The 14,780-nt window shown below is 44.5% G+C and overlaps 1 protein-coding gene across 1 annotated transcript in view; it reads right to left on the minus strand.

Moving 5' to 3' along the window:
• Positions 1 to 7,952: 7,952 nt before the first annotated feature.
• PPP1R16B (protein phosphatase 1 regulatory subunit 16B) overlaps positions 7,953 to 14,780 on the minus strand; it is a 146,446-nt gene continuing 139,618 nt past the window's right edge. Inside the window, exon 12 of the mRNA XM_063960259.1 lies at positions 7,953 to 9,334. Within this exon, the coding sequence (XP_063816329.1) occupies positions 8,858 to 9,334 (477 nt within the window). The 3' untranslated portion in view covers positions 7,953 to 8,857. The remainder of the gene's footprint in view (positions 9,335 to 14,780) is intronic.

Raw genomic sequence — 14,780 nt, forward strand, 5'->3', positions numbered from 1 at the left:
GATCCCACTATCAATGAGTGTTTTCCCTATAGCTGCTTTTTTATATATATTACATATATATATATATCTATACTGCGCCTAAATTTAGTGCCCCCCCTCTCTTTTTTTACCCTTCTGTAGTTACTCAGACTGCAGGGGAGAGCCAGGGAGCTTCCTTCCAGCGGAACTGTGAGGGAAAAATGGCGCCAGTGTGCTGAGGGAGAAGCCCCGCCCCCTTTTCGGCGGACTTTCTCCCGCTTTTTCTGTGATACTGGCAGGGGTAATTTTACATCTTTATAGCCTCTGGGACTATATATGATGTATATTTTGCCAGCCAAGGTGTTATCTATTGCCCTCAGGGCACCCCCCCCAGCGCCCTGCACCCATCAGTGACCGAAGTATGAGATGTACATGAGGAGCAATGGCGCACAGCTGCAGTGCTGTGCGCTACCTTGGTGAAGACTGAAGTCTTCTGCCGCCGATTTTCCGGACCTTCTTCGTGCTTCTGGCTCTGTAAGGGGGACGGCGGCGCGGCTCCGGGAACGAACACCAAGGTCGGGTCCTGCGGTCGATCCCTCTGGAGCTAATGGTGTCCAGTAGCCTAAGAAGCCCAAACTACCACCTGTTAGGTAGGTTCGCTTCTTCTCCCCTTAGTCCCTCGCTGCAGTGAGTCTGTTGCCAGCAGATCTCACTGAAAATAAAAAACCTAAATATACTTTCTTTCTAGGTGCTCAGGAGAGCCCCTAGTGTGCATCCAGCTCGGCCGGGCACAAGAATCTAACTGAGGTCTGGAGGAGGGTCTTAGTGGGAGGAGCCAGTGCACACCAGTAGTCTAAAAGCTTTCTTTGTAGTTGTGCCCAGTCTCCTGCGGAGCAGCTAATCCCCCATGGTCCTTACGGAGTCCCCAGCATCCACTTAGGACGTTAGAGAAATACATATACTTAAGTATGGAGTTGGCCCCCCTTTTGCAGCTACAACAGCTTCCACTCTTCTTGAAATGCTTTCCACAAGATTTTGGAGTGTTTCTCTGGGAATTTGTGTCCATTCATTCTGTAGAGCAGGCTCCGATGTTAGACAAGTAGGCCTGGCTTGCAATCTCCGTTCCAGTTAATCCCAAAGGTGCTCGATGGGGTTGAGGTCAGGGCTCTGTGCGGGCCAGTCAAGTACTTCCACATCAAACCATGTCTTTATAGTTCTTGCTTTGTGCACTGAGGCACAGTCATATTGGAACAGAAAAGGGCCTTCTGCAAACTGTTACCACAAAGTTAGAAGCATAGCATTGTTCAGAATGTCTTGGCATGCTGAAGCATTAAGATTGTCCCACACTGGACATAAAACACTGAAAAACAGCCCCATACCATTATCCCTCCTCACATTTGGCATAATGCAGTCATGTAGGTAACGTTCTCCCGGCATCCGCCAAACCCAGACTCGCCCATATGACTGACAGAGATGCATGATTCGTTACTCCACAGAAAGTGTTTCCACTGCTCCACAGTACAGTGCTGGTGTGCTTTACACTACTTCATCCGATGCTTGGCATTGGACTTGGTGATGTGAGGCTTGCATGCAGCTGCTTGACCATGGGAACCCATTCCATTAAGCTCCCGCCACAAAGCTTTTGTGCTTACATTAATGCCAGTGGACGTTCGGAACTCTTCAGGTATGGAAGCAGCATAGCATTGGCGACTTTTACACCCCATGCACCCTAGTAGACGTTGACCCCTCTCTGTGATTTTACATGGTCCTACGCTTCGTGACTGAGTTGCTGTTGTTCCTAAATGCTTCCACTTTCAAATAATGGGGCAGATGTATTAAGCCTGGAGAAGTGATAAATGCAAGGTGATAACGCACCAGCCAGTCAGGTCCAATATGTAAATTGGCAGTTAGGACCTGATTGGCTGGTGCGTTATCACCTTGCACTTATCACCGCTTTATGACTTCTCCAGGCTTAATACATCTGACCCAATATCACTTACAGTTGACCATGGAATATCCAGCAGGGATGAAATTTCACAAACTGTCTTAGTGCAAAGGTGGCATCTTATCAAATGTTTGCAAATGGAGACTGCATGGCTAGGTGCTTGATTTTATACACCAATGGGTCTGATTGAAACACCTGAATTCAATAATTAACACAGTGGTTCTCAATCTGTGTCCCGTGGCACCCTGGGGTGCCTCAGGACTCTTGCAGGTGTGCCTTGGATTGGTGGTCCAGGACGAATTCTAATTATTTATGGTCAATGTAATAGGCAAAACCAGTGCTAGTGGCTGTCAATCATAAAATATGTGGACAAACAGAAGTGAATCCTGTCCCTCACCACACAACTGACCCTAAGGATGACATATAAACACAATTTACTTAATTCAACATTTCTTTCTATATTTCTCAATAAGAAACCTTTGGCCTAGGGGTGCAGTGAAAATAATTCTGATGATCTAGGGCTCCGCGATTCAAAAAAGTTTGGGAACCACTAAATTAACAGGTGTGGCCTAATACTCTTGTCCATATAGTGTATACTATATGAAAAGAGAGAGTGATGACAGTCTACTGCAGTTAGGACTAAAATCCACAAAACGACACCAATATATTTCAGAGCAATGAGATGTAATGACTGCAACTGAGACAGGCAAAACAAAAAAGGCAGTGTTGGTGTTAGCTGAGATGACAGAACTTTAATACATGATATGTACAGTATATGCCATACGGTGTGTACTCTATAGAGGAGTAGAAGTTTGGTATATAAGCAAGGAGTCACTGACACCCAAACAAAATAGTAAAAGCTATTAAAAGAAAAATGACACAGCAAATGATGGCAGGATAGTAGCAGTAACCTGTCACATGGGGTAATAATCAATAAAAGTAATTTTTTCACACTTGATTAATCAGAGCATAGCCATTCACTTTAATAGGAGCGTCAGGCACAATGCTTTTCATTTATTTTATTCATCAAAAGAGGATGATGTAGTTACTATCCCGGCGGTTGAGATCCTGGCGGTCAGAATACAGACGCCGGGATCCCGACCGCCGAGATTGCCGACAGCTGTACCAAGGCTATTCCCACTTGTGGGCGTCCACGACACCCATACAGTAGGATTAGAACCTTTGGCGAGCGCAGCGAGCCACCGAGCCCACAAGGAGCTTTCTAGCGCTCACCCTGCTGCTGGCATTCTGGCTCCCAGGATGCCGGGATCGGTATTCAGACTGCCAGGATTCCATTCCCAATCCATCAAAACTTATTTGTGTAGCCCCTATGGAATCTATACCAATGTTGACTAACTTAGAGCTGGTTGGCACTACTAGCCTTGACAGACAGTACTAGTGGTTGACATCTTTGGAGGGGAACATACAGGTTTTCGTTTTACTTTTTTATATAAGATAAACAACATGGACATGCTGCGTGTTTGTGGAGGTTTGACCATTTTGAAAATGAAGGGGGTCATCAACAGTGGCTTTAGTTTAGAAGGTGGTTCAGTCAGCAGTGGATTTTCCACTAGGCATGTCAGGCACATGTCTAGGGGCACCACCAGCTAGGGGAAGTACGGCAGGAGGCCCTCCGCAGATAAATCCTTATTTATCTGCCACCTGCGCCGCTGCTGTGATCAAAAGGGCGCAGGCACATATAGTGCCCTGGATGCTGGCAGCCAATGTTGCTCAAGGTGGTGCCCATGCAGTAATGTTTGCTGCAGTGCAGCACGCGTGATGGTTTGATGTCACACACTGCTGCGCCGCCCGCACCACTGTGCTGAGAGGCAAAAGAGCCACAGCTAGAGAAGCCACACAAGAAGGTAAATGACTGTTGCTTGAGCAGGGGGGATGCAGGGGCTGGAGATGGAGACACAGGGGGTAATTCAGACCTGATCGTAGCAGCAAATTTGTTAGCAGTTAGGCAAAACCATGTGCACTGCAGGGGAGGCAGATATAACATGTGCAGAGAGAGTTAGATTTGGGTGGGGTGTGTTCAAACTGAAATCTAAATTGCAGTGTAAAAATAAAGCAGCCAGTATTTACTCTGCATAGAAACAATATAACCCACCCAAATCTAACTCTGCAAATGTTATATCTGCCCCCCCCCCCCCCCCCCCCCCCTGCAGTGCACATGATTTTACCCAACCGCTAACAAATGTGCTGCTACAATCAGGTCTGAATTACCCCCCATAGAACAGGGCTGGTCAGACACTGGAGCTTTTAGGACCCAAGGTGGCTAGAGAGGGCTGAATAGATACAACGGGGTTGGGGAGACACAAGGAGGTTGGAGTGACAGAAAGGGGCTAGAGAGACAGAAGGGAGCTGGAGAGACACAAGGGACTGTTTATGCAGAGCCACCTGTCACAGCTATTGGGTGGCTCTGCAGCTATGCTTTACCCCCCACCCCCTTGGAGCAGAGCAGCTGCTGGGCCTTTTATTATATAGCATAGCAGGGATATCAGGGGGGAGGGGGATAATGTTGTGCCTAGGAGCGGCATGACCCTTAAATCCACCAAAGGGAGCAGTGGTTATGATCTCTAAACCACATCAATCTATGGTGGACCCACACGGCACCGGCAACACTGACAGTACATTTCTTTTATTACATTAGTATTACATTTCAGGAGGTAAACTGAGTAATTAATGATTACTTTCATCGGAATTATTCAGAGGAAGATGGATGTCGCTGTTTTCTGAAAATGCTGGGGAAGAAGTTTTTGACATTGGAAGCCATGTACTGTGCACAGAGATTACAGTATCATCACAGGTTGAACTCATCTCAAAATGGGACAAGTCGCACCAGTATTTTACCAGACAGCAAATCAGTGTGTCTCCAGTAAAGCATAGACCGTTCTATGGTGGCTCTGTTGAGGTTGTCCATTTTCTTTATGTAATAGGAGAATTGTGAAAATGGCTACCAACCTTCAGGGCTGGGGCCAGTCACACTTCAATGCTGAATTCAGCATCTGTGGCAATGCTTCTGAACAATGTTCTAGCAATAAGGTTGCCACTAAACATTCACAGACTTCTCATTAACCACTAGGGAGGCACAAATAGCTCTCATGCAATGAAGGAGACCAGCAGGATCAAGCATGAACAGAACAAAACATTCCAGATAGAGATGGAAAACTGGGAGATTGCTTAAGTGAGCAGGCATGTCCTGTCCCTCAACCTGGCCATTTTTCAGCAGCATGTGAAGACATGCAGTTAGCCAGACTTTGGTATGATGGCATTCGGCTTGAGCTACAAGGAGATTCTGCTCAAGGACAAGGGATCCACAGGCAGTTCTTGCCCCATGGGATTTTCATCAGATTTGGGATTCCCCTGGTTGTGATGCTTCTGTGCATCTCAAAAGGTGAAAAGAAAAGGGGTCCCAGTGCTGTTGATGGCATTAGACTGGTCAAAATAGGGCCATTTAGCTGGATTTGCTGTTGAGTCTTACTTTAAGGTGGGACCTGTTTGCTCAGCAATTTTTGATGGTGTAGCAATTGAAGCCATGATTTTTAAGAAACAGTGGTTCTGTGATAGAGTTATAGAGACTCTGTTTTTTTTTAGGTTTGATAGCAAACCAAAAAAAGCATACTAATGGGCAAAACCATGAGCACTGCAGGTAGGGCAGATGTAACATGTTCAGAGAGATTTAGATGTGAAGTCTCGGCCCTGCAACTATGCCGAGCTACTACCTGGTCGGGGAAGTTCTACAAGTTTGATACCCTGACCAAGGAGGATACCCGATTTGGGCAGGCGGTGCTGCAGATGCCTCCGCACGTTCCCACCCAGCAGCAGGTCCGACCAAATGTTGCCAACGACCCACGGGAGTGCATAATTATTCATACACACTGCCAAAGGGCCTCATTCAGACCTGATCGCAGCAGCAAATTTGTTCTCTAATAGACGAAACGATGTGCACTGCAGGGGGCAGATATAACATGTGCAGAGAGAGTCAGATTTGGGTGGGTTATTTTGTTACTGTGCAGGGTAAATACTGGCTGCTTTATTTTTACACTGCAATTTAGATTTCAGTTTGAACATACCCCACCCAAATCAAACTCTCTCTGCACATGTTACATCAACCCCACCTGCAGCGCAACATGGTTTTGCCTATTAGTGTGCTTGTTTGGTTAGCTAACAAACCTGAATAAGGCCCTAAGCTCAGAGTTAGAATGCATGTTTCAATAACGAATTATCATAGGGTTGAGATGTTACATTTCTTGGCTTATGAGGTTTCCTGCTACCTCTTTCCAGTTAGACCATTTACTTCAGTTTGTGAAGGATTGTTTGGATAATGAATGCAAACTAGGCTGGGTTATTCAGGCTGTATTGCAGATTCTTCTAAAAAGCAGAATCTGCAATCCATTCTTTTGCATGCTGGAAGCCGCCCATTGCAGGGCAAGGCCGTCCAGCATGTTGACTGGGATGCCAGCGGCTGTGACCACAATTTAATTGCAGTCGTAGCAACTGTAGATGCCCCCCTGTCTCTGCAGCCCGGCTGCGAAGGCAGATGGCCCGCCACCATTTTTTTCATCGGAGTGGCTGCCCTGAAAACGCAGTTGATCTGCCCCAGTTTCCCCCTTCCTGCCCCCTCAACTGTCCGTCACCTCAACCGCACGCCCAGCAAATGCTTCTACCGGTCAATCGCATTGGCTGGGCCACAAACATGCAGGACGGGACCTGTGTGTGTGCAGTGGTGCCTGAAACAGGGATATTGCAGTGACCTGAATAACCCCCTAAGATCCTTAAGGTCCAACTTCATGAACTTTTTGTTCCAGAAGAGGGTGGTAGTCTTACCAGAGGTGCAGACTCTTTTGCAGGGTGTGACACATCTGAGATCATCATACGAGCATTCTTCCAGTAGTCCTTGGGACATGAAAAAGTGTTGCTGATATTAAGATAACCTTTTGAAATACTTAATATAGTGGATAAAAAGTTTCTCACATGGAATACAATCTTTCTCCTGCCAATTTACACTGCATGGAGGATGTTGGAGTGGTCCTGTGATTTGCACACTTATATTGGGACCAGGAAATTGGTCTCTTAAAATATAAAGGTCTACGAGATCAGTGACACCGCCGTGTGGTACAGAGCTTTGGCTGAGCAAAGCAGATTGGGACATTACCACAGTCAGTCCAGTGTCCCCCCAAGTAGACAGAATGTAAATGCCTTCACAAAATCACATTTTCTCTTTTGGTTCTCTTGTTAAGGTTAGCCAAACTTAAAAGTTGTTTTTGTTTTTTTGTGTGAGGATGATGTAGGTTCTCTTTAATCTCTAGTTTTGTCCTATAGGGTTTGGTTGGAATAATAATGATGTTCCCTTTAGGGTGGGGATACAGAAGAGGGAGGAGCACAAAAAATATTGGGGGCGATTTAAATGTTTCCGTCTCCTGCTGGGCATCTAGATCACAGGTTCTCAAACTCAGTCCTCAAGAGCTCACACAGTGCATGTTTTGCTGGTAACCCAGCAGGTGCACAGGTGTATTAATTACTCACTGACACATTTTAAAAGGTCCACAGGTGGAGCTAATTATTTAATGTGTGATTCTGTGAGGAGAACTGCAAAACATGCACTGTGTGGGGTCCTGAGGACCAAGTTTGAGAACCTGTGATCAAAAAAATTGGTCATCTATCAGACCAATTCAGTTGTTGCTCCGATCAGAAGCCCATTAGCTGTGGTAGGCACATTCTTTCTCTCAGCCTCTGGAGGTACGAGAATATTAAAATATTAATGGGCGTTTGCTAAGAGCAGGGGGCACCGGGACATTTGAATCATTTTAATTGAATATTGTGAATTGCCAAAGTCCTGCAGGAGGCACAGTCCGATGTACAAACACTGGATTCAGAGGAGAGGATTTAATATGAAATAAAAATCATGTTTTACATTTTTTATTAAATTTGGTTCATAGCAACAAAGGTGATCAGACTATGGGAGGTCAACATGTGCGCCATGATACATGGACATTGACTAAATAATGAGTGCTGCCTTCTGTTGGAAGAATCACACAATTCATTTTGTTAAAATCATGTTTATTAGAAAAGGAAATGATGCGAGATTTATTATATTTATTTAGCAATTATTAAGTTTCTTGAGAGTACAAACTTTTATACATGTCTCCTGCCTACCGTACATTGCTCTGAGTACTATGCTGATGAATGCCCTGAGACATGTTCCAGTCCACAGGTATTGCTGTACATGTTCCTATCCCATGCTGCTATTTGTGTGAGATGCATGTATAATTGTAATTGCCACATACTTTTTACAATTCGGTACTATCATCTAGAGCCACCATGCCAAAGCTAGCCCATCCATGATACATTCTATTCTGCATACATAGATGTATTGCAGAAACACATTTCTGTTATTAAACACACATACAATACTTTTATAGGTATATATACATCCTTTTATATGTATATATAATATCCTGTTATATACAAACACACACTACTGTGCATGTTCAGATTTACCTCCATAAATACACATACATTTGTACATAAAATTACATGAGAAGGTATTCATATAACTGTATTACATTCTTGTGTCTATATAGACACATTGTATATACAAAGCATGATACTGTTGGCACCAGAGCTGCTCTTTCAGCAACAAGTTTACTACCTGAAGATTTGAGAATTGTAGTTCAACAACAAATGAAGTGCTAAAAGTTATATATTCGCAGTTATACATAGTCAGGTAGACGTAATTCTTTATGCACAGGAAAGTATAATAACCCAAACTATGTACATTTTCATAAAGTCCTTTATGTACAGATCTACAGAATTCTGTGTACACATACACATAGGCCAGTGCATGTTCAGTATATGTATTTCTACATATAAACTGACACATTGATGCATACCTTGCTCTGCATATAACACAGATACAATATCCTGCAAAGTACTATATACCTGCAGTCATGACAGCCGACAACATCGTAAGACACCGGCAGCCTCTTCTCCTTCATCTTCAACTTGAGATTTGAGCCGTAAAACTGGGGGGTCACCACTGGCATGTGTGTAATACACAGAAGTACCATTAGAGCACCAGGGTGGTGTCCCGGGGTCACTAGAGTAGTCTATATTTCCAGAGCCAAGCAAGTCACTAGTGCTCCTTGCAATGTATCTCCCCTGCTTGGCTGCCATTCTCTGCCTCTTCAGCTCTGAAAGGGTAAGTGGGGTCTGGTCCAAGATGTCACTCCATAAAGGACTTTGTGAATAAGAGGACAGGGAGTGGTTGGTACTACCGTTAGTTAGTGAGGTGGGGATGGGTGAATCACTAATGGTTTGGGAACAATAAAAAGGAGGGATTGGAGAGCAGAACCCATTCCGGAACTTGCTTTCTGTAAAGTTTTCTGGAGTCATCATGACTGTGTTAGGATCCACAGGTTCTCTCTGTAAAAATAAGGATTCAGTGACTCTTATGTTCATATGACTTATCACTGCAAAACACACCAGTCGCAGAATAGTCTCCACATCATAATAACATAGTTGCTGAGGTTGACAAAAAAGACAATTTGTCCATTGAGTTCAACCTATTAGTGATCTCCTACACTAATATTTTTATTTTTTTTTAGACTAATTTTAACTGCGGTTAATGTTTAGCTGTTATGTCACTTCCTCCTGTTTTTTATTATTATTTTTTATTTTTTTATTACTGTAGTGCATGATTTACCAACCATAACCCAGTATATCCTTATCCATTAGGAATGTAACTAGCCCATTCTCAAAAGTAGTGACCAAGCCCACCATTACTACTCTCTCAGGCAGGGAATTCCAAATACTTATTGTCCTTACTGTGAAGAAACCTTTACGTCTCAGGGGTATATTCAATAAAAGTCAGATCCATTCCGACATGCAGTTGTCGGAATGGACCAGACAACCACTATTCAAAAGAGCAGCCAAATCCGACTGTCGGATTTGGCCGCTCCCGTTGTCATGGCCTGCTGCTGTCAGCTGCGATGGGTGGAGGGGATGACAGCCGCGCCGGGAGGAGGAGATCGCAGCCCAGAGGGAGGAGGAGGCAGCAGATTCGGCACCCAGGGAATGGGGGATATCGGCCCGCAGGGCGGAGGGGGGTGGCTGCCCGTCAGGAGAAGGAGGTGGCAGCACACCGGGAGGAGTTGATGGCAGCCCGACGGGGGAGACAGAGCGGATGGGGAGAAGAGGAGGAGACGGGGGGAGCAGCGGAGGCTCACAGCAGCGTCCACCCGGCTCCAGCAAGCGGGATGTCGCTTGCTGGAGCCGGGTGGACGCTGCCGCTGGGTCGCTGCTCCCCCGTCTCCTGCTCTCAGATCACATACCTGAATCCGACTTTTTTTAAAGTCGGATTGAGATTGTCGGAAACGGGGCTAAAACCTGTCGGGTTTGGCCCCGCTTCCGACAATGCACGCTGATCGGCGGCTGAAGCCGCCGATCAGCGTGCATTCCGACAAGTCGGGTTTCCCGACAAGTCGGAAAAAATGGGGCCGTAATGAATAGGTCGGAACCCCTTCAGACCTAAAACTGTCGGAAGCTGCTGTCTTTTCGACAAGACGGCAGCTTCCGACAATTATTGAATATACCCCTCAGTGTGCAAAATCTAATTTCTTCTAACCTTGAACAATAGTGGTCCAAGTACAGACCCTTGTGGCACTGTGGAAAGGCTTGTCTTTTTTAAGTGCTGCTTGGATTTCTAAGTGTGAGTTTTAAACAGCAAAAAGGTGAGTTAGAATACAGAAAAAGGTGAGTTTTATAATACACAATCAGGAACACACATTTGCAGTACCATTAAACTTCTGGTGAGGCTGCAAGGGGCTGACCTTGTAAGTGAATGAGTGAGTGAGAGGGTCTCTTACTTGGAGTAGCAGAGGGGCTGTGATTGTGGTGTGTGAGGGGCATTTTTTTTTTTTAAGCAGGAGCTGGAAGCCGAATGAAAAGGAGGTGCAGTGAGCTGGAACAACTGCAACTGCTAAGTGGAGTATAGGTGCCGCAGGAGAGAGTACTACGGCTGCATAAAAGTGAAGGACCAAGACCCGCACAAAGATAGATAAGTATAAGCCAGCTTAATTATTGTATAAGTGAGATTGCTTGTCTTCTACTTTTTATTTTTGCTGCTTTTTCTTTGAGAGTAACAGGGAGTTAGACCTTACAAACAATATGGGAGGGGCTGTGATTGGGGACCTCACTCAGTGCATGTCGTGCAAGATGTATGCACACCTGGAGCTACCGGCCCAGTGTGATTACATCTGCACGAGGTGTGTGCGAACTGTTGCCCTGGAAGCCCAGGTAACTGATCTAGAGCAAACCGTTACGCGACTGAGGGAGATTCACAATCTCGAGCGTAGTTTAGACAGAACGGTGGAGGAGTTGCGGGAGGAGTCACTGGTAGAAGAGGATGCTGATCAGGTAGCCAGTTGGGTCACAGTTAGAAGGAAGAAAAAGAGGGGGAGGCTCGACGTCTCCGAACTATCAAACCCGAACAAATTTGCCCGATTGGAGGAGGAATCGGAGGATGATAGTGAAGAAATGACGGTGCCGGAGGAGACTACTTCCTCTAGCATCCAGAGGAGCGGTCCCTCTGGCGCGGTTGGGATAAAAGATAGAGAGGTACCTAGTCAGATGGTGGTGGTATAGGATTCTATCATCAGGAAGGCAGATAGGGCAATCTGCTACCGGGACCGTGATCGCTGTACAGTCTGTTGTCTCCCGGGTGCTCGGGTACGGCACATCGCGGACCGGGTAGATAGATTGTTGGGAGGGGCTGGGAAAGACCCGGCGGTCTTGGTGCACGTTGGCACCAATGACAAAGTTAGCGGAAGGTGGGATGTCCTTAAGAAAGACTATAGGGACTTAGGAAAGAAACTGAAGGCAAGGACATCTAAGGTAATATTCTCAGAATTATTACCCGTGCCACGCGCTAGTCCAGGGAGGCAGAGGGAGATTAGGGAGGTAAATGTGTGGCTTAGGGATTGCTGCAGGAAAGAGGGGTTTGTGTTCCTGGAACACTGGGCGGACTTCTCAGTCAGGCGCCATCTCTTTTGTCGTGACGGATTGCACCTGACTGAGGAGGGGGCAGCGGTGCTGGGGGGGAAGGATGGTTAGAAGGTTGGAGGAGATTTTAAACTAGGAGCCTGGGGGGAGGGTTTAGCTAGAAACTACAGGTCATGCAGTGAGAATAGTGGGGATGGCGGTAGTAAACGAAATGGGGGAGAAGTTGGGAGGAGGGTAAGAGCAGGCGGTAAGGTTACTAACATGGGTACTAAAAGGGATTTTACCAAAGCACTAACCAATGACGATTACAGGTCATCATTGCTACATAAGGTGAAAGATGTCCCTAACGCAAGGGAAAATACTTATCTTAGTTGTATGTATGTAAACGCCAGAAGCATTACTGGTAAAAAGGGTGAACTAGAAATACTTGCAGCAAGCAAACAGTATGATATTATAGGCATTACTGAAACTTGGTGGGATGAATCTCATGATTGGACAGTCAATCTAGAGGGCTATACACTGTTTAGGAGAGACAGACTAAATAAAAAGGGTGGAGGGGTGTGTCTTTACATAAAGCCGTTTTTTAAACCTGATATACGGGAAGATATTCAGGAGGGGACTGTAGACACTGTCGAGACTTTATGGGTAGAAATTGCATGCGGGGAAAAAGGAATAAAAAAAGTTAGTATTGGGTGTATGCTATAGGCCGCCTGGTATCAACGCATCTGATGAGGAATTGTTACTAAAGCAAATTGAAAGAGCAGCAGGAGTAGGAGACATAGTAGTGATGGGAGATTTTAACTATCCAGAGATAAACTGGAAAAACGATTCATGTGATACTGCTAGGGGCAATGTTTTTAAACACACTTAATGATAACTACTTAGTCCAACTAATTGAGGAACCAACTAGGTACAATGCAATCTTAGACCTGGTATTAACAAACAATGGGGATTTGGTATCAGGTATTATAGTAGGGGAACCCATAGGAAACAGCGACCACAATATGGTCACATTCAATATCAGTTTCCATAAACAGCCCTATACTGGCTCAACTAGGACTTTAAACTTTAGCAAAGCAAATTTTGAAAAGATGAGGGTATTTTTCAGGGATATTGAATGGGAAGGTTTGTTTTTAGGAAAAAATACTACGGAGAAATGGGAGGTACTAAAATTCCTGCTAGCTAAAAATACACTCAAATTTATTCCTATGAGTAGCAAAAAAAGGAATAAAAATCATAAACCGATGTGGCTTAACAAAAAGATTAAGGAACTTATGGGCAAGAAAAGGCGAGCATTTAAAAAATACAAATCTGACGGGGAAGCAGTCATTTCAGCACTATAAGGAATGTAACAAAATTTGCAAAAAGGAAATAAGAGCGGCTAAAGTAGAAACTGAAAAACTAGTATCAAAGGAAAGCAAAGCGAATCCCAAAAAATTATTTAAATAAATTAATAGCAAGAGATTAAAGAAGGAGAGTATAGGCCCTTTAAAAGACACGTTGGGAGTCTTAAGCAAAAATGATAATGACATAGCGGACACACTAAGTGAGTTTTTTTCAACAGTATTCACTAGAGAGGACCCATTTCTGGGACTGACACACAATCTCAATAATGAGAATATCCCACTGATAGGTACTTATTTAAGCGAGGAAGTAGTCTGTGACTGATTAAAACATTTAAAGATTAATAAATCACCAGGGCCCGATGGTATTCACCCAAGGGTTCTAATGGAGCTTCACTCTGAACTGGCAAAACCGCTATCTTTGATCTTTAAGAATTCAGTTATATCAGGTATGGTTCCCAAAGACTGGCGTATAGCGGAAGTAGTGCCTATATTCAAAAAGGGAAGTAAAGCTGAACCAGGTAATTATAGACCAGTTAGTCTTACATCTATAGTGGGGAAAGTATTGGAAGGTATTCTAAGAGATAGTATTCAGAAGTTCCTTGAAGTCAATAAGGTCATTAAAAGGAATAAACATGGGTTTATGAAGGACAGATCCTGTCAAACCAACTTACTTGGCTTTTATGAAACAGTAAGCGCAAACCTAGATCAGGGTAAAGACGTGGATGTAATCTTTTTAGACTTTGCCAAAGCGTTCGATACTGTACCACACATGAGACTTATCTACAAGCTACAAGAATCAGGGCTAGGAAGCACAATATGCACTTGGGTCAAAAACTGGTTAGATAACAGGGAGCAGCGCGTTGTGGTTAATGGATCTTTTTCAACTTGGACTGAAGTGCTAAGTGGTGTGCCGCAAAGCTCAGTATTAGGACCGCTATTGTTTAATATTTTCATTAACGACCTAACAGAAGGTCTAGAGAGCATGGTGTCAATTTTTGCAGATGATACCAAATTGTGTAACGCTATAAATACAGAGGAGGATGCCGAGTCTCTTCAGAATGACTTAGTTAAATTAGAAGCATGGGCAGCTAAATGGAGAATGTGCTTCAACACAGACAAGTGTAAGGTAATGCACTGTGGTAACAAGAACAAAAATTACACCTACCTAGTAAATAGGGTAAAATTAGGGGATTCTGTGCTGGAAAAGGACTTAGGTGTCCTCATAGATAGCAAACTAAGCAGTAGTACCCAAAGTAGGACTGCAGCAAAGAAGGCTAATAAGATATTAGCATGCATAAAACGGGGTATTGATGCTAGGGACGAGAGTATTATACTCCCGTTATATAAATCACTAGTGAGGCCACACCTTGAATACTGTGTACAACTCTGGGCACCGTACTACAAAAAGGATATCCTGGAGCTTGAAAAGGTACAGAGGAGGGCGACCAAACTAATTAAGGGCATGGAGACGATGGAATACAAGGAAAGGCTTGAAAGACTAGGCATGTTTACAATGGAAAAGC

Source organism: Pseudophryne corroboree, chromosome 3, assembly GCF_028390025.1.
Source record: "Pseudophryne corroboree isolate aPseCor3 chromosome 3, aPseCor3.hap2, whole genome shotgun sequence".
NCBI lineage: Eukaryota > Metazoa > Chordata > Amphibia > Anura > Myobatrachidae > Pseudophryne > Pseudophryne corroboree.